The sequence below is a fragment of the Hibiscus syriacus genome, unplaced genomic scaffold (assembly GCF_006381635.1).
Source record: "Hibiscus syriacus cultivar Baekdansim isolate YM2019G1 unplaced genomic scaffold, ASM638163v2 tig00110548_pilon, whole genome shotgun sequence".
In the NCBI taxonomy this organism is placed as follows: Eukaryota; Viridiplantae; Streptophyta; class Magnoliopsida; order Malvales; family Malvaceae; genus Hibiscus; species Hibiscus syriacus.
Window position 1 is genome coordinate 4,888,656 of NW_024062775.1, and position 20,381 is coordinate 4,909,036.

A 20,381-nucleotide genomic window follows, 5' to 3' on the forward strand; every position below is an offset into this window, starting at 1 on the left:
TTACCTTAAACAATGAAAATAAAAAGAATTTAAATACTTATTTTACATTATTTTTTAATTAAATTATAAAGAAAATACCTCACAAACATAATTATTTAAACATGAGATGTAAGAAGAATAATATTTTCTTTTAAGGTTCTTTTAAGGTGTCTAAGAATTTGGTCCATTGTCTAGTTATTTAGATCTCGGTGGAGACACGGTTGGGACTCGGGCCTCTTAGTCTTTGGTAGAAGAATCTGGTTGTTTTTTTCAATAGAGCATTCGGTTTTTTTATTTAGCCCAATAAGGAGTTTGATTTTTTATTTTAGAAAATGTGAGAAATGCTACAATATTCAACGAACTCATCGTCTCGAGGTCATGAGTTCCGTAAGATATATTATTTTAATGGATCCAGATGAGTGAGCCTCACAAGGGCCATTAATTTATTGAATTTAACACGACTCATCATCTCGATGTGACATATCCCTTTAAAAAAATATTTTTGAAAAAATTATAAAAAATAATTTAAATTTTGAAATGTAAAATTAAAAAGAAAAAGAAATCGTTTAGTTCATTCGAATTCAAAAAAAATAGCCATTTATAGTCGTTGATCAACGGGTAACAAAATCGGTCACTTGGGCAACTGTCCCCATGAAACTCATCACCTTGACATGACGAGTTTCACCAGGTTAAATTTTAAAAAATAATTAATAATTTTATTAATAATTTTATTAAAAAACAATGTTTATAAACTAAGTACATAATAAAATTTATTTATTTTTTAAATTTCTTGACAACGTCGAGGAGTAGTCAAATGATAATGGCGGGGGGCTCGTCGAGTACGTCGAGGTCATCGGCCTTGATTGTCATTGTCTTAATCTTCATCTTGGGTTGTTCAAAAGGAGGTGTACTTAACACACTCTGAGATCCACCTTTGAAATACGATGATGGGCTTATGGTATTTGACGTCATCATTATCGTTACTGAATCGACTTGGCTACCTTGTTAACTATATATGATATGATCCTATGATTGAGTATGTTGCATTGCATCCCATGAAGCTCCAACCCAAGTCGGTTGAGTCTCGGTTGAAGTATGATATGCAGTATAGAAACTGAAACTAGCCTGAGATGCATAATAGTAATCTTCATATGCAAATGCAGATGTTGAAGCATAAGATGACGGTGATTTCTTCGACTTGGCAAATCTAGCCTTGTGTTGTTCCCATTCTCCCATCTCTTCCGCTGTCGAGAGATATGGTTTTCCATTTGCTTTGTAATTTCATAGATAGGGAGATAGGTCGATATCAAGGTCTACCGGTGTAATCTCGTAACGCACGGGGACTGATAACTGATGCTGATTCAATTGCTCAATGTAGACAATGTGCTTCCTCAACCAATCTTCATTATGTTTCCCACGCAAATCAATTCTATGGAGTGCATCTATATCCTATATTTGCGTAGGAATCGATTGATGAGAAGCAAACTGTCGCAACACTCTATCAGCGACATACATCTCAACAATTGATAAATATAATAATGGAATTATGACACAATGTAAATATGACTCATAAAAAAATCCTAGTAGCAATAACTGATAAATCTCTTTGTCGCAATACAGAAGAAAAAAATGTAAATATTAACTATAAAAGTTAGTGTATATAAAGTTAAACAATTTCAAAAAAAACCATAAAAGAACTAATATTTACCGCATATCGAACGACGATGTCGATCCTCATACGTATATCATTTTTAGTAGCACTCGACAATTTCGTATCAGTTATTTTATGTCACCATCTAAACAAATAAAAATAATTAAAAATAATTAAATAAATATATTTAAAAATTAGTTAGAAAAGTGAAGTTAAAAAATTACATTCCAACCAGAGGAAACTCAACCGGGACTGTTGTAATTGACGTCAAAAATGGTAACCGATATCACACTCATGACTGTAGAAATATTAGACAGCGGCTTTTCGACCTAGATCGACTATTGCAGCCTTGCAAAACTCCCTGTACAAAAATGCTTAAATCGTCAAGCCCCAACTGGTATTACGACACTCATCAAAATTATTCAATATAGGCAAATATTAAGTATGCGCCAAATTACCAAATTTATCTGGTAATAATATCCCTCCGATCAATTGGAGAAAATATGCTCGAGATGCAAAAATAATCTCCTCCTTCGTAGAGTCGTCCTCACTTGAAATTCGGACTCTAACCACGTCATCCGTATTCGATAGTCGTCCATGACCTCGTATGGTGGCAGCCTTCCTAAAACTTCATGTATCTTATCGATGGGGTTGCAATCCTTCCACCTGATGATGGCATCACCATTCACAAGAACACTAAGTTGGTAAGCAATGTCTTCCAAAGTAATCGTCGTTTCACCACTCAAGAAATGGAAAGTGTGTGTCTCGGGCCTCTAATGTTCAATTAGATTGGATTGCTGAATATATAAAATCATCCGCTTATATAGATCTCTCGATGTCATCTCGCGCTGATGAATACTCCGTTCTTCTTCCGAACGGAGTTCGATTGACGAAATATGAACTTTATCGAGGCGTAACATCTCATCTCGGGAAGCTATTTTTTTAGATTTCTTTAGGAAGTACGAATTTTGCTCAAATTTGTATGTAACAAAGGATAGTAAAAAACCTAAACCCAAACCTCTATTTATAGCCCCAATCCCAACGACTAGAATTTTAAAAAATATGAGAGAACTTTTCACGTCTAGGTGTCGAGTTCCATGGAGACTGTTGCTCGTTGATCAATGGCTATAAACGATTATTTTTTTAATTCGAATGAACTCGTCACCTCGAGGTGACGAGTTCTTTTTTTAAAATATATTTCAAATTTTAAATTATTTTTATAATTTCTTTTAAAAAATATTTTTTTAACGAGGTGACGAGTCCCATTAAATACTATAAAATAATAGTCCTATGGGGCCCACTCATTTGGGTCCATTAAAATAATATCAAATAAAAAACCGGGTGCCCTTTTGGGCTAAATAAAAAACCGGGGTGATCTATTCGGTCAAAAAACCGAAGAAGATTAATGGTTAGGCTTGGGTTTTTTGGGCTGGCAAGTTCATTCTCTAAGCAAATAAACACAAATTAAACTATAATGTCAAATTATTTACTTAAAATTATTTTTCCTTAAAATAATGTGTATCATGCTGGAGTTGTCCTTACGAGAATTGTTAAAAAACATTTTTGATATTTCAATATAACAAATTAAGTTAAATGAATTTTAAGATTTTTACAAATGATTCTACAATTTATATTAAATTCAATTTATCGAATATCAAATTATTACTACAAGTCTTTGAAGATCAATTTTAATCCTTACTAAATGTGTAAAATTGTGATTTGTACTTAAACTATTTTTGAAACAATTTTCACAAAGTATTTTGAACCAAAATCAAGCCTTAAATCAATTTTTCAAAGGCATGCACCGATGCATCAATACCATGCACCGATGCATCAATACCATGCATCGATGCATCAATGAATAAGTTGAAACATCGAATGCATTCCATGCACCGATGCACTCTCCATGCATCGATGCACTCTGATTTAATTAAAACATCGAATGCATTTGATGCATCGATGCACAATCCATGCATCGATGCACCAGGCTATTTTTCAAACATCGAATGCACTTTATGCATCGATGCACTCTTAGTGCATCGATGCAGAGTGCATCGATGCACTAGGAGTCCAACGGTCAAAATATTTGAAATTTTACACTGATGCACCGATGCTTAATGGCCATGCATCGATGCATGAGACGCTCCCACCCAGAAAATTAATTGTTTTCACATAATAACGGCTCTATTGACTCCACTAATTATCACCAACGTTCAGAATTGATTCAAGGAGTATTTAAGCAAGCTTAGAAGCCATTGATCAACAACAAGAAACATCAAGCAACTAGAATCAAGAGAGAATCAAAGAGAAAGCATCAAATATCAAGTTTGAGCATTTCAAGCCTATTTTTCATTCAATATTTATTTTTCTTTCAAGAACACTTTTGTGCTCAATTGTATTTATTCTTGAGTGTTATTTTCTTTGTTCTAGAATTGTGCAAACAATCTACCTTGTGAGGATTTCCTTGTAAGTTTGCAAATTTGTATTGTTCTCTTTGGGAGAGAGTTTTTCTCAAGAATTTGGGGTATAATTCTTGAGGGTTTGTAAGGTTACTCTTTGTCCTCAAAAGAAAGACAAATTAGTGAATTTGTGGAAAATCCTTAGTGTGGATAGCTAAGGTAGTGGACGTAGACTTTGGTTGAGAAAGTCGAACCACTCTAAATCACTGTGCAAATCTTTTAATTTTTTGCAAAAGCTTCCATCAAAATTTTTAATTACCAATTCACTCCCTCTTGGTCGATTCCTTCGATCGATTAACTCAACAATTGGTATCAGAGCCTCACTCATTTGAAGGTTTAATCGCCTCTTGAGTCGATTCGGGAAGAGTTACATCGATTATCAAGTCATCAATGGCCTCCGCTTCAAATTTCGACTCCGGACTCGATTCGATGCACGTCAACAAGCCTCCTTTCTTAAATGGAGCTAACTATGCCTATTGGAAGAATAGAATGATGTACTTTATTCAAGCAAGTGACATGGGAGCATGGAATGCCATAGAAGAATGATACATCAAACCTCTCACTCATCCAAGGTTGTGGAGTGAAGGAGAGACAAGAATGTTCCAGCTCAACTCCAAAGCCATCCATATTATTTTTTGTGCTCTTGGACCAGATGAATACGGAAGAGTTTCATCGTGTACAACCGCCAAAGAAATATGGGACAAACTTCAAGTCACTCATGAAGGTACCGATGAGGTAAAGAAATCTAAAATTAGTATTCTAACGCATAGCTATGAAAATTTCAGGATGAAGCCAAATGAAGATATCAAAGCTATGACGGATAGATTTTCAACGATTGTCAATGGTCTCAAATCATATGGAGAGATCATTTCAAATGAAAAACTTGTGAGGAAGTTAATCTACTCCCTCCCAAAATCGTGGCAATCAAAGAAGACGGCAACCATCGAGTCTAAGGACTTAACGTCCTTAACTCTTGAAGAGCTAATTGGGTCACTCCTCACTCATGAAATGATGCTCGAAGATGAAGTGGGCCTCGACAAGATTCACGAGACACCAAAGAAGAAGGAGAAGAAGAAAAACATTGGAGTTGCTCTCAAATCCACAAAAGATGAGAGTAATTCGAATGACGATGAAGATGACGAGGAAATGGCATTGTTTGCCAAACGGTTCAGAAAAATGATGAGACCTTATCGAGGAAGAAAATTCAAACGAAATGAAGGCCTCAAAAATAAACCGAAAGAAAATGACCCAATCATTTGCTATAATGCAAAAAGTCGGGGCATGTCAAATATGATTGCCCACAATTGAAGAAAAAAGGTCAATCAAAGAATAAGCACAAGGCTCATGTGGCTACATGGAGCGATGAAGAAAGTTCCGATGAAGAGGAACAAGAAGTAGCTAACTTGTGCTTGATGGCATTCGGGGAAGATTCTAAGGTAACCTCTAACTCATCCAATTTTGATGATTTATCCTATGATGAGTTATTAGAGGAATATAATGGGTTGGCTTCGGATTATGAGAAATTATTTTTAAAATATAAAAATGATGTTTCAAAATTGAAAAATGAAAACAAACTCATATCCAAAACCAACAACGATCTTGAAAGTAAAATCAAAGATTTGCAAATCAAACTAGAAGAGTTTGAAAAGAAAAATTTAGATTTGCAAAATTTACTTTCAAAGATCAATGATGATCATCAAAAGAAAATTGATGATCTTAAAACTTCTTTTGATAAAGTTGGAACAAAACATTTTGAAAAAGGTGGAAATTCAAAATCCAACTTTGTTAGAAAAAGTTTTAGAGACTACAATCATAGAGGTCCCCAAAAAACCTCTAATGGAAAAATCATTAGAAGTATGTGGGTTCCTAAAGAACTCATTACTACTAAAGATAAAGATATCCTACACAAATGGATACCTAAGGGGACTAGGATTTTGGAAACTAATGAATATGGACCCAAAAGAATTTGGGTACCAAAAATCAAAAATTAATCTATGTTTGTAGGGAAATGAGCATTGCTACAAGGCACGAGAAACAAATTCAAATTCATAGTACCTTGATAGTGGATGCTCAAGACACATGACCGGAGACAAAAGCTGGTTCATTGAGCTTAACGCCAAAAATGGAGGAGAAGCGACTTTTGGAGACAATTCAAAAGGTCACATTGAAGGTATTGGTACAATAGGTAATACCTCTTCCATACAAATTAAAAATGTTTTATATGTGAATGGATTAAAATATAATCTATTGAGTATTAGTCAATTATGTGATAAATGATTCAATGTCTTATTTGAAATTAATGGTTGTAAAGTCATTGACATTGCATCTAATCGGATTATGCTTGTTGGTCATAGAATATGAAACATATACATGGTGCATTTAGATTCTTTTGATATGACTAATTTATGCCTAGTTGCTAAGGATGAGCATGATAGTTGGTTATGGCATAGGAGACTAGGACATGCTAGTATGAGTGTTTTGCAACGGTTAATTCAAGAAGACCTAGTAAGAGGGTTGTCTAAGCTTAAATTTGATAATGATAAAATCTGTGATGCTTGTGCTAAAGGAAAACAAATGCGAGTTTCTTTTAAATCCATTAATGATGTATCAACTAGTAGAGTTTTACAATTGATCCATTTAGATCTTTTTGGGCCAACGAGAACTACTAGCTTGGGTGGAAAACAATATGCATTTGTCTTGGTAGATGACTATTCTAGATATACTTGGGTTCTATTCTTAAGTACAAAAGATGAAGCATTAGAACATTTCATCACATTTTCAAAAATTATCCAAAACGAAAAAGGTTACTCTATCACTAGTGTTAGAAGTGATCATGGAACTGAGTTTGAAAATCTTGGATTTATTGAATTTTGTAATTCTAATGGTATTAGCCATAATTTTTCAGCACCTAGAACCCCTCAACAAAATGGAGTTGTTGAGAGGAAAAATTGAACTTTAGAAGAAATGGCTAGAACCATGCTTTGTGAAAATAATTTGCCAAAATATTTTTGGGCTGAAGCCACAAATACCACTTGTTATGTTGTAAATCGAGTAATGATTAGGCCAATTTTAAAGAAAATCCCATATGAAATTTTCAAAAATAAAAAGCCTAACATTAGTTATTTTCATCCTTTCGAATGTAAATGTTTTTGTTTTAAACAACGGTAAAGAAAACATTGGCAAATTTGATGCTAAAAGTGATGAAGGAATTTTTCTGGGTTATTCCTTAAATTCTAAAGCTTATCGTGTATTTAATAAAAGAACTTTAGTTGTAGAAGAGTCTATACATGTTGTTTTCGATGATAATCTCCTTCCGAGGAAGGATTCTTGTGTTAATGATGATGTAGGCATTATAAATACAAATGACGTTAGACGTGACGTTGGAGAATCATCATCAAAGGAAGAAACAAAGGATGAGGAAACTCATGATCCCCTCAAGAATCCAACCATTGAAGAAAGGGAAGTATCTTATCCAAGAGAGTGCAACTATGTCAAGGATGGTGAAGTTATAGGTGATCCATCTAAAGGGGTAACTACTCGATCTTCTCTTAGAAATATTTGTAATTATGTTGCATTTATTTCATGCATAGAGCCTAAGAACATCAAAGAAGCATTAAAAGATGAACATTGGATTATGGCTATGCAAGAAGAATTAAATCAATTTGAGAGAAGTAAAGTATTGACCTTAGTTGAAAGGCCAAGTAATAAAACTATTGTAGGTACTAGATTGGTATTTAGAAATAAGCTTGATTAAAGTGGTAATATAGTGAGGAACAAGGATAGACTTGTTGCTCAAGGCTATACTCAAGAAGAAGGCATAGACTATGATGAAACATACGCTACCGTAGCTAGGATGGAAGCAATTAGAATGTTATTAGCATTTGCATGTTTCAATGAATTTAAATTATATCAAATGGATGTTAAAAGTGCATTTTTAAATGGTTTTATAAAAGAAGAAGTGTATGTGGAACAACCTCCAGGTTTTGAAGATTCAAATTTTTCAGATCATGTTTTAAAATTGACAAAAGCTCTTTATGGTTTAAAACAAGCTCCTAGAGCTTGGTATGAAAGATTGTCAAATTTTTTAATTGAAAAAGGTTTTTCAAAAGGAAAGGTTGACGAGAAAAGGTAAAGATTTATTAGTAGTTCAAATTTATGTTGATGATATAATATTTGGTTCTACTAATGATGTTCTTTGCCAAGATTTTTCTAAGCTAATACAAAGTGAGTTCGAGATGAGCATGATGGGGGAGCTCTCATATTTCTTGGGACTCCAAATCAAGCAAAGAAAAGATGGCATCTTCATCAATCAAGCTAAGTACGTCAAGGATATGCTCAAGAAATTTGGATTGGAAAATGGGAAACCCTATGCCACTCCAATGAATTCTTCTACAAAGCTTGACTTAAATGAAGAAGGTAAATGTGTGGATGTTAAATTATATAGATCCATGATTAGTTCATTGCTTTATCTAACCGCAAGTAGACCGGATATTATGTTTAGTGTTTGCTTGTGTGCTAGGTTTCAATCATGTCCTAAAGAATCACATTTACTAGCTGTTAAGAGGATCTTTAGATACCTTAAGGACACTCCTAGTATAGGACTTTGGTATCCTAGAGACTCTAGTTTTAACTTGTATGCCTTCTCAGATGCGGATTATGGAGGATGCAAATTAGATAGGAAAAGCACCTCCGGTACTTGCCAATTCCTTGGAAATATACTAATTTCTTGGTTTTCAAAGAAACAAAATTGTGTTGCATTATCTACCACTGAAGCAGAATACATTTCAGCTGGTAGTTGTTGTGCACAAGTTTTATGGATGAAACAACTTTTAGATTATGGAATTGAAGTAAGTACTATTCCTATCAAGTGTGACAATACTAGTGCTATTTGTCTCACTAAAAATCCCATCCAACACTCTCGAACTAAACATATTGAAATTAGACATCACTTCATTAGAGACCATGTCGCTAAGGAAGATGTAGCTCTAGAATTTGTTGATACTTTGCACCAATTAGCGGATATTTTTACAAAACCCTTAGATAAGGAAAGATTTTGGACACTTAGGAGAGAATTAGGTTTAACTGACCTATCTTCACTTAGTGTTTAAAATAATTTTAGCACTTTTAATAAATATTGAAAATTGCTTATAATAATAATATTTGATTGCATTATTGCTATTAGTTAAGAGGAGTTTATGATTCTTAGTAAAAATCAAAATTATGTTCAAATAAAGTTTAAAGATTAATTTGATTGATTGAACATAATTAATTTTGATATATGAGTTGCCAATATCATTAGAGCCAAATAATTTAGCATTTTAAGTGTTTAAAATGGATTTTTGACATTTTTGTGCTTAATACACCGATGCACTTAACAATGCATCGATGCATCCCTTTGAATGTGCATCGATGCATCCACATGATGCACCGATGCATGCCTTGAATGTGCATCGATGCACAAGACCATGCATCGATGCATCCGTCGAGTTTTTAGTAAAAAACCCTGATTCTCTTTATTTTTCTCAAAACCTTTAAACACTCCCTCAGCCCGTTCGTTCCTCTCTATCTAAAAACTCCATTCTTGCTCAAAATCAACGATTTTTCGTCGGATTCTTCAAGTTTTTCATCTCCCAAACCTGTTTTTATCATCAAATCGTGAAAAACATCTCTTCATCCCTCTCAATCCAAAATTTTCAAGGTAATATTTCAAAAACCTCTACTTTATTGATTTTTGATTTTAGAACTAGTTCTGATTAGTTCTAGGATGAATATTATATCGGGCATTGATTGTTTGATGATTAGAAACTCAATTTTACAACTAATTTCATCAAAAACTCACAAATTTTCAAGATTTTTTTTGAAATAAAAAATAAATCGAAATTCTGAAATTAATTTTTAAATTTGATGTTTTTGATACATCTTATAATTTTACAAACATTATTTTCAAATAGTTTTTCAAAACCTTGCCTATTAGGATTCGGTTTAGAGAACCTTGAATTATTGAGGATTCAATTGAGTTTTGGGATTGATTATTGTACATACATGTGTTTTCAATTTGCAGGTTATATTTCTTATTCCGACTCCTTTACCATGTCTAATCCTAAACGTCCTAGGACTTCCTCTAGTCGTTCACATCGTCCTTCCGTTCCTCTACCTCCTAATCCCGTTCCTCAAACTTCTAGTGGCCTATTGAGTTCCTGTTTCAATATGCCAGAGCATCGTAGAAACGACCTTTATAATAGATACATTGAGTCATTCCAATCCTATAGAATTCGGGAAGAACGTATTCCCTCGCTTCAAGCCATGAACAAAATTGACTTTGAATACCTCCCAATTCTTAAACAATGGAAGTTTGATAAACTATTTTCGCTTCAACCTATCGTCTTCCACCAATTAGTCCGCATTTTCTATTCCAATGCGGTATGTATTCAAAATCAAACCCAATGTGGAACCATCAGAATTTGATCCTATCTTCTAGGACAATACATTGTTGTTGATTCCGCAACTATTGCTTCTCATTTCGGGTTAGATGATGATGGTGTGTTTGACGAAAAAGAATCTGTGGCTTATCCCTATACCCCTAATGCTAGTGTCAGTACCCTTCGAACCCATCACGACCGTTTCCTTCATTTTATTATTTCTTGGTGGTTTCGTCCTTCTGCTGGTAGGTACTCCACTCTACGTGCTAGGGATTTATGGTGGATGTATTATATTAAAAATAAAATCAAAATAAATCTTCCACAGGTCATTTTTAGTCAACTAGTAGACATCGTAAACATTGTCCCTTATAAACATGTTGAAACATTAGCCTACGGATGTCTACTTAGTAACATGTTTATCAAATTTGGTCTAGAAGTTTCTCTTGACACTCCTATCCCTCTCCAAAATCAAATCAATCTCACTTCTTTAAAGAAAGCGGATTGGGTTCAAGATGAACGCACCGGTTTTTGGGTCTTCCGGCCAAATAAACAAACTCCGGGAGCTAGTTCTTCTCGTGCTCCTCCTCCTCCTCCGGCTGCGGATGTCGATCCCGAGCTTCAAGGGATATTTCAAGATATTGACGATCCAGCTAATGCACCGAAACCCGCTCGACAAGAAGATCAAACACCACCTTATTTCTGATCCTTTTTAGAGGTGTTTGATCTACGATTTTTTTCCATGGAGTCACAGTTTACTGAGTTTCAGAGGGAGATGTGTGATCGTATGGATGCTCTGACTCTTGAAGTTCGAGCTCATTATCCTTCTCCTCCCGATCCTCCAATGGAGTAGATTTGTTTTTCTTGCCATGCTTTCTTGATTTTAAAACTTGGATTGATTTTGATATTTCTGGTTTGTTTGTTTTGGGATACTTTAACTTTGTTGGTTGACGGATGTTTGAACTTATTTTATGAATGCTTGAACTTAATATATATATATATATTTGGTTTGGTTAAATTTTCTTATCTTTGCATCATTAGACATATATGACCAATTATCCATTACATGTTATATGAATATTGATTTATGAAACTAATGGCTAACCTCTCTTTTGATTGTGATCTTAGCAGCTTATAATTAATAAATCAATTGGCTTAAGTTTTTCAAAACATTCTTGTTTAAAACGTTTTATAGAGTCTTTTTGATTTAACAGATAGGGGGAGAAGATGTGTGTCATAGTAAGGGGGAGTAATTTTTCAAAAGTTGATTTCAAAAATAATTTTTCTAAATCTTAAAATTTCCCAAGTGTTTTGTTATATCAAAAAGGGGGAGATTGTTAAAAAACATTTTTGATATTTCGATATAACAAATTAATTTAAATGAATTTTAAGATTTTTACAAATGATTCTACAATTTATATTCAATTCAATTTATCGAATATCAAATTATTACTCCAAGTCTTTGAAGATCAATTTTAATCCTTACTAAATGTGTAAAATTGTGATTTGTACTTAAACTATTTTTGAAAAAAATTTCACAAAGTATTTTGAACCAAAATCAAGCCTTAAATCAATTTTTCAAAGGCATGCATCGATGCATCAATACCATGCATCGATGCATCAATGAATAAGTTGAAACATCGAATGCATTCCATGCACCGATGTACTCTCCATGCATCGATGCACTCTGATTTAATTAAAACATCGAATGCATTTGATGCATCGATGCACAATCCATGCATCGATGCACCAGGCTATTTTTCAAACATCGAATGCACTTCATGCGTCAATGCACTCTTAGTGCACCGATGCACTAGGAGTCCAACGGTCAAAATATTTGAAATTTTACATTGATGCACCGATGCATAATGGTCATGCATCGATGCATAAAACGCTCCCACCCAGAAAATTAATTGTTTTCACACAATAACAGCTCTATTGACTCCACTAATTATCACCAACGTTCAGAATTGATTCAAGGAGTATTTAAGCAAGCTTAGAAGCCATTGATCAACAACAAGAAACATCAAGCAACTAGAATCAAGAGAGAATCAAAGAGAAAGCATCAAATCTCAAGTTTGAGCATTTCAAGCCTATTTTTCATTCAATATTCATTTTGCTATCAAGAACACTTTTGTGCTCAATTGTATTTATTCTTGAGTGTTCTTTTCTTTGTTCTAGAATTGTGCAAACAATCTACCTTGTGAGGATTTCTTTGTAAGTTTACAAATTTGTATTGTTCTCTTTGGGAGAGAGTTTTTCTCAATAATTTGGGGTATAATTCTTGAGGGTTTGTAAGGTTACTCTTTGTCCACAAAAGAAAGACAAATTAGTGAATTTGTGGAAAATCCTTAGTGTGGTAGCTAAGGTAGTGGACGTAGACTTTGGTTGAGAAAGTCGAACCACTCTAAATCACTGTACAAATCTTTTCAATTTTCTGCAAAAGCTTCCATCGAAATTTTTAATTGTCAATTCACCCCACTCTTGGCCGATTCCTTCGATCGATTAACTCAACAAGAATTAAAAAGGAAATTTCGTATTCAATGAATATTTACGGAAGTGGAAAAAGAATGAAATAAAATCTATTAGATATGTTTTGCTGTTCTTTTGGACCCACTGTAAGCCATTAAAATCTCAATATGTCAAAACTAATTTGTGGGAGACTTTACTTCTGGCCACCAGAATTTGTAACATATCTTGCATGCATGTTGCCACAAAATCTTCTTCCATCAATTTATTGGGCGAGGCGTGACTTTACATACAATAATTTATATGCTAATCGATGTGCTGCTTTCCGTATACGATAAATATATTAAACATAGTATATATCATAATATATAATGTCTTTGCCAACAATTGTTGGTACAAGTAGGGCGGGACACGTGATACGGATTTGATGGGTTTCGACTCGATTCAATTCGATTTATTTAAATTTTAAAAAAAAAAATCAGGTTTAATTTCAGGTTCAATTCGAGTTTAGGATAAAAAGTTTCAATAAAAAAAATCAAATTTGACAATGTAATTTGTTGTCTCATTAGTTTCTAATCGGATCAAATGTAAATCAACAAGCGAAGTCTAGCTATAAAAGTTGGCGATCGATGAATCTCAACAAAGTATAAAAGCTCTCAAAATAAGGTGATGAGAAGAACTTGAGGACATCAACATTTTCCATTTAAACTATAACACGTTCGAAGCTATTCTCAACCGAGTTTCAGAATTCAAACCCTTATGACTCAAAATTCGGTATGAAAATTGAAAAATAACTCAATTTTTTTTATTTTAGATATTTAGTATATCAATTTGGTTTAAATATAAAATAATTATCTAAATTATAGCACTTTTTCACAAATAGTCACTTAAACTATTTTTTGAATGATCTCGATACCTAACGTTATAAATGTTATCACTTTAGGTGTTCGGACCGTTGACGACGTTAATTTTCTCTGTTAAGTGACATGTGTCATAATATTGTAATTTTGAAATTTATTTTTAAAAAATTAAAAATATTATTATATTTATTAAAAAAATTAATTTCTCTTAAATTGCAAAAAAAAAAAAACCCAAAATCCCTAAAATCCTAACCCTAATTCCTTTCCTTTCCAGTCATGACCACCACCACCGTCATATTCCCTATCATCCTCCTAGTCATACGTCGTCGATTGGCCGATAAAATCACGTGGGATCGCGATTTTTCTCCTTGGGTTTGCGGGATATAAAATATCAATTTATCGTTGATCGATCATAATTTTATAGAGGTTTTAGTAATTGGGTAGAGGTGAGGTCATGTGAAGCTTCGTCGATGGCAAAGGGTGACGAGCGGTATGGGTTTAGGGTTTAAATGAAGATTTTTAAAGTTTTTGGATTATTTTCAACTTTTATGTGTTTTTTAAAATATAATTTTAATTTTTTAATTTAAAATAAAATTTTTAAAATTAATAGATTGTGATATGCGTCACTTGACAGAAGAATTGTTAATGGTCTGCACACCTAAAGTGGTAATGTTTGTAACATTAGACATCAATATTATTCAAAAAATAGTTGAAGCAGTTATTTGTCAAAGGGGTTATAATTTGATCAATTATTTTATATTTTAGATTATCAATTTTTACATACTAAGATGGTCGCTTGTTTAAAAATTAAATGTTTCTAATAACCAAGATTAATTCTATATACGAATCTCTTAATCCGAAAAATTGCAACTAAGTACATTGAACAGTACGTTCGAACAACTGTAGTGGTGAAGTACTAAATCTTCGAAGAATCCAAGACATAGATACGAGAATCCGATCTTAGGGCACAAAAACATGGATTAACCCAAAACTTAATCAAACTACAGTAAACAAAGGAACATAAGAAGTCAAAGAAGGTTATCCAAATAAACAACCACAACAATAATAACAACAACAAAATATCTTGGTTGTCTTCGATAAACAAGGCAAAGGCAATGTCTCTCACGGGATTTTCACATGTTTCAGAAATTTACTAAAATCACAGCTAAAATGAGTTTAAAATAATCAAAATTAAAACGACATCTTTTATTAATATTCCAACAAATTATATTGCTGATGAATGTAAGATTGAAATGCAGGGGAATATACAAATAGATAAACTAGCTGTAAGCAACATTTCAAAGGGACCAAGAGCTCCTGGAATTTAGGCATATGTTTGGTCAATTGATCTTAGCATTTTCAGAGCTGAGTTAAAGCTAAAACGTCGAAGGATAATAGATTAATCCCCTTCTGTATGGAATGAGCGAAAGCATTGAAGCAGCTTTGGTAAAATGGGTGTGGAACACGAGACAAAACATGTGGGATTAGCATGCTGTGCTTTCAGCTTATTTACATTATATATATATATATTGAACTTGTCACTTAGATTCCTTTGCAGTTCCCAACTTTAATATGGGTTGTAAAATGGATAAAAAAATGATAAATCAATGCTTCAAACTTTAAGTTTTTTCATCAATGGCCGACCAATTGTCTCGGTTAGTAATTCCCACACTAAATATGTAAGTATTTTTTTTTTCTTACATATGTTAACGTGTCATATTCATAGATAGACAAAGAAATGGATTGTTTTTCATTTTATTTATATTTTTGTTTTTCTTGGGAAGCTGAGGTGCAAGAATCTGGACTACACCATTCTTCTATAAAACCCTAACACGCTTGCTCTCATTTCCAACAATTCTACAACAACAACAACAACATTTTCAGCCAATTTCGGTTTCCAAAAGATCAACAAAGGAGAAACTATCAACAACATGAAGATAAGCTTAAGCAGTGGTACTGGTAGCAGAGCAGCAGCAGCCATGGGAGAGTCCAAGAAGAAGGTTTCATGCAGAAATCTTGGAGGGTATCTCAAAGAACAGAAAGAAAGGCTATACATTATTAGAAGACGCGTTGTCATGCTACTTTGCTGGCATGACTAAACGAGTATTTGCAGCAAAATTAGAACTAATTAGGCTTTCTTTCTTCATCTTCTTCAATTGTAAATAGCGAAAAGAGGTGATCATATAGGTTAGGGCTTTAGAGAGCTTTCTCCTACCTTTTTAGCTTCTTTTCAGAGTTCAGACTGAAAACATCCTCATGTTAAATCAGATAAACCCTATAACATCATCTTTATTTACACTATATATATATAATCTCCATGTAGTTCTCTTGTTTTGCAGAAGTTTAATCACTTACATTTAATACCAGTATCAGTTTGATCATTGAGAATAAAGCTTATAGTCACTAAAATCATTATGGGATAAGCAAAGAAAAAAAGAAGATTTATGTTCAAGTTTGGTGATGAACTGATGCTTGGTGAGTATTTTATCATTTTATGTGTCGTTTTGTTTCCGACTACATTGTTTCAGGGTTTAATGAAAATACATATACCATGGACTAGAACACCAAAAGGTATATTTTTATATTTCAAAAAGTTACGTTTGTTTACGTAAACATTATTGAACTGCACGCATAAGAAGGTATTGTGTTTCGATGGTAAAAACCTTCATGGCTTTATCTTCTTGGAAAGAAAATTTCTCATAAGCGAAAAGGTGGCATTTAATTGAGGTACAAGGCTTTATTATTATACATGTTAGGACTGCAAGATTTAAGGTACATAATTTATTAAAGGCTTTGTTAGAGAATACAGTGGGAATTAAGAGTTGCATTTCGAGTATACGGTTCCATAACTTGTATGACATTCGTAATCCCAATATTAAATTATGTATATTTGTATGTGGTTTTATAGAATAAATATGAACTCGTAACATACTTTTTTCCTTAAGCTTAAGACCCAACTTATGGGGCAAAGAACAAGTACAAACGGGAAAGGGCTTAGGATCCTTAATCATGGAGATAATCACCTCAACAAAACCATATCTCCCAAGCCGAGCACTATTGATAAATAGGGCCGGATGCATAAAGTTCATTGCCCATATTTACTAAAATAGTTATTTTATTCCATATTCTTTTTAAGTATTTTAATTTATAACATTGTATTTTAGGGTAAAAGCACCTCTAACATTTGATTGAATAGTTATTTTGACTCTTATTATTTTTTTAGAGCATTTTGACTCAACATTTTTATTTTAAAGAAAAAAGACTCATATTTTAAAGCGTTAAATGTTTATTAACTAACAATTTCCACTCACAAAGATATTTTTTTGTCTGAAAAATGAAACGTTGTGCTTAAAATATGCTAACAAATTATCAAAATGACTATTTAATTGAATAATATTTTTTTTATATTATGCCATAATTTATTCTCGAAACAAATATTGTGAGTCAAGGATGCAGGCCATATCAGATTCAGTTCCAGAATTGTTTTGACTTTGGATCACAAAAAGTTTTCACCTTTGACTCCCACTGGCACAGCCCATGTGCTGCCACGTACCAACCCGTTGGGCTGGAAATACATTCCAGTATTGTGGGACTTGATATTATCTTCTTTTCAGCATCAAGTATCCTCCTTTGAGAATGTACTTCTCAAGTTTTTGAGTTTAAATATTATCGTTAGTAATAAAACTCTGCAAAAGATGATTAGGTTTTAAAAATGTCTTCTTTATTCATTGAATGGTAATAAAGCTTCTCTAAAGTTCGAGCTCTTCGTTTGGTTGGTATTGAGTGAGGTTTGAATATATATATATATAGAGAGAGAGTAATCTTGATAAATACAATACAATATTTGTTTAAAGATAACTCTTAACTATTTAACATTGAAGTTCATATTATTTGACATTTTTTGTATTTGAACCCGGAATCCTAAAAAATAACAATAGTCTTTTTATTATTGAAGTCGCTTGTTCAGGCCAAATAAGTATATTTTTAATTTAATTTAAACCAATTATAAAAAATTAAGTTTATTAGCCATGTCACAACAATTCATGTACATTTATGTACTTTTACTAATTTAAATTGTGTTATGTAAAATTTGACGCATATTATATGGTATTTGTGCTGTTTTTCCATGTTTTAAAGAAATGAAAAACAATATATGCCTTTCCATGTGATCCAACCTTGAAAATTACAAAGGCTCCCATTAAAAAAACTACCCTACAAGAACTAGTAGAGAAGCAGAGAGATACAATTACAGTTACACACTTGGAATTATCCTTTTCAATTCTCTTCAACTTGTTAACTCACGATCTTCACTCGGCGGTGGCGAGTTGCCAAGCCGAGGTGGCAATAAGCGGCCTTGTATGCCACCCAAGCATTAAACACCCATCATTCTCCTCCACTCTGTACCCATCAACACCGGCAAACAGAGCCAACAACATGCTAGCTTGCTTGTAAGCATTTGAACCCAAGTGAACTGGGCTAAACCCAGATGTTTCCATCCGAGTCCTCCACTGAGCCAGCGTCTCGTGTCGTTCAACTCGTTCTACCCCTTCACAAGCAACCACGTTACAAATCTGTCTTCCCAGATACAATTCGGACATAACCAGGTCCTGACTCGGTGTTGCCACCCCCGAGCCTTCTAAAGAGTCAAAAAAGCTGGAATAATAATGCAGAGCTTCATTAAAACGGTCTACAAAAACAGGACTGTTATGATTCGCTTCTTCTTCTACAATTGTGAGTATCTTGGGCTTCATTGTTTTGATAGAACAAAGAACCTTTTCGATCACGCCAGGTTGAGCAAACAGGCGGTGAAGTTCAAAAATCGAATTCACCGCCAGTGTCTCAACCTCAGGAGGACGGATGCCGAGCATATCGGGCTCGATATCAGCCAAACTATTGGCAATGAATCCCCTAAACTCGAACTCGACGCCAATAGTTTCAGCCAACTGAGCTAACTTCCATCCCACTTGCTGCAAAGCATCGGTATTATCCGGCTGAGGCGGGCCAATACCCGTCAATCGGAAAGCCGGCGGACCATCCGGCCTTAATGCAAGAGCTTGCATTAAAGCCGGCCATTGCATCCCCTGTTTTAACCCGAAATCAATGACGTGAACTTTCTTGGCCGTCGCAAAAGCTTCCAGTATAGCTTGATTGGCCGTAAAATGAGCGAATTTCAAGTAAGGGCAAGTTTCGTAAAAGTGCATCTGCAGCACATCCGTGTAGGAAGGGTGAAGCGAGTCTTGTGGATAAACGCCGTAGATCCGGCGAGCTAAAGCTTCGGCAAAACAGGTAGCCACTTTCCTCATGGCACCAGCTTGAGACGCGGCAAGTAAGCCTATATGTTTGACTAAAGCATCAGCCAGCTTGAGATTCTCTTGTTGGACAGCTTCGGCACAAGCCATCAAAGTGTGAACCAGTTGAACCCCAGCTTCCTGTAAGTCAACCAAGACGACAGGCCGAGCCGATGACTCAGTTGGTGAAGAAGATGAGTCATTTCCCGAAGTTTTGATTCGTTTTGGTTGTGGGTAAGCAGCAACTCCGGGAATTGCCCTCAGATCGTACTCGGAATCATCGTTATAAACCTGGGATTGATTGCTGCCGACAATTTGTTGTTGCCGTGGCTTTGCAGAATTGGAATCCGAATTGGGGAAAACAGGATCAAGATTTGATGTTGCAGGACTGTTAAACTCGGTCAACATGCTTTGAACCCAGCTCGAAAGATCGGACGGATTGTAATGAACGGTATCGGAAGCAAGATGTGAAATCCCACCTTCTTGAGCAGTTCCCATAACCATCTCCAATTGTTCCAATTTTTTAGCCACGTCCGCCATGTCTGAAGACCGCACTTTGTAACCCAGAACGCCCAACAGCTCGTCCATGTCGCCGGAATCTCGATCTTCTCCCCATAATTTCCCTTTGTTAGTGCTTGAGCTCTCACCCTTTGAGCCACTGCTACTGCCATAACCGCCGGCGGCAGCGGCTCCACAGATTTGCTGATGTTCTCTCTTCATTTTTTGGTTTTTGGAGAGTACAGAACGAAAATCCAAGGCTATAATCTGATAATGGTAAGGAAATGAATTTCGATTTTTATTGGATTTTAGCTTTTTCTGGATTTAAAGAAAGAAAATTAAGGATAGAAAACTGAGAGAAAATGAATACAAATGGGTGCAATGAGAGGCCGGATGGAGGAAATAGGAAGAAGAGATAAGGAACAACGGAGGCCATAATAATAATAAGTTTAAGGCAAAAAAAAAAGGTAACTTTTGCAATGTAATATATTTAATTTATTAATTTATTCTCTATCATTTTTTTTATATTAATTTAACATTTAAAGTTACTCAATTATATTATTTTATAATCTTACCCCTAACTTAAAAATTTTAAATTATAATCCTTAAATCCTAAACCATAACTTTATTACTTCTAAACATTAATTTAGGGTTTATAATTTAGAGTTTTTTTTAGGAGAAATGCATAGAATGATACAATTTTAATGATTAAATTGATGCGAAAATACGATATGAATGAAAATAATAAATTTAGTCTAATT

General features: G+C 34.1%; 2 protein-coding genes across 2 annotated transcripts; one reads left to right on the plus strand and one right to left on the minus strand.

The window, feature by feature from the left end:
* Positions 1–847: 847 nt before the first annotated feature.
* On the minus strand, positions 848–20,007 carry LOC120130948 (DELLA protein GAI-like). The gene is made up of 2 exons (XM_039148094.1): positions 18,125–20,007; positions 848–864 (listed from the first exon to the last, which is right to left on the minus strand). Exon 1 carries the CDS (start codon positions 19,840–19,842, stop codon positions 18,142–18,144), a length of 1,701 nt encoding a protein of 566 aa, XP_039004025.1. The 5' UTR covers positions 19,843–20,007; the 3' UTR covers positions 848–864; positions 18,125–18,141.
* LOC120130949 lies at positions 15,814–15,933 on the plus strand. The gene has a single exon (XM_039148095.1). The coding sequence runs from the start codon at positions 15,814–15,816 to the stop codon at positions 15,931–15,933; it is 120 nt and encodes a 39-aa protein (XP_039004026.1).
* Positions 20,008–20,381: the final 374 nt, after the last annotated feature.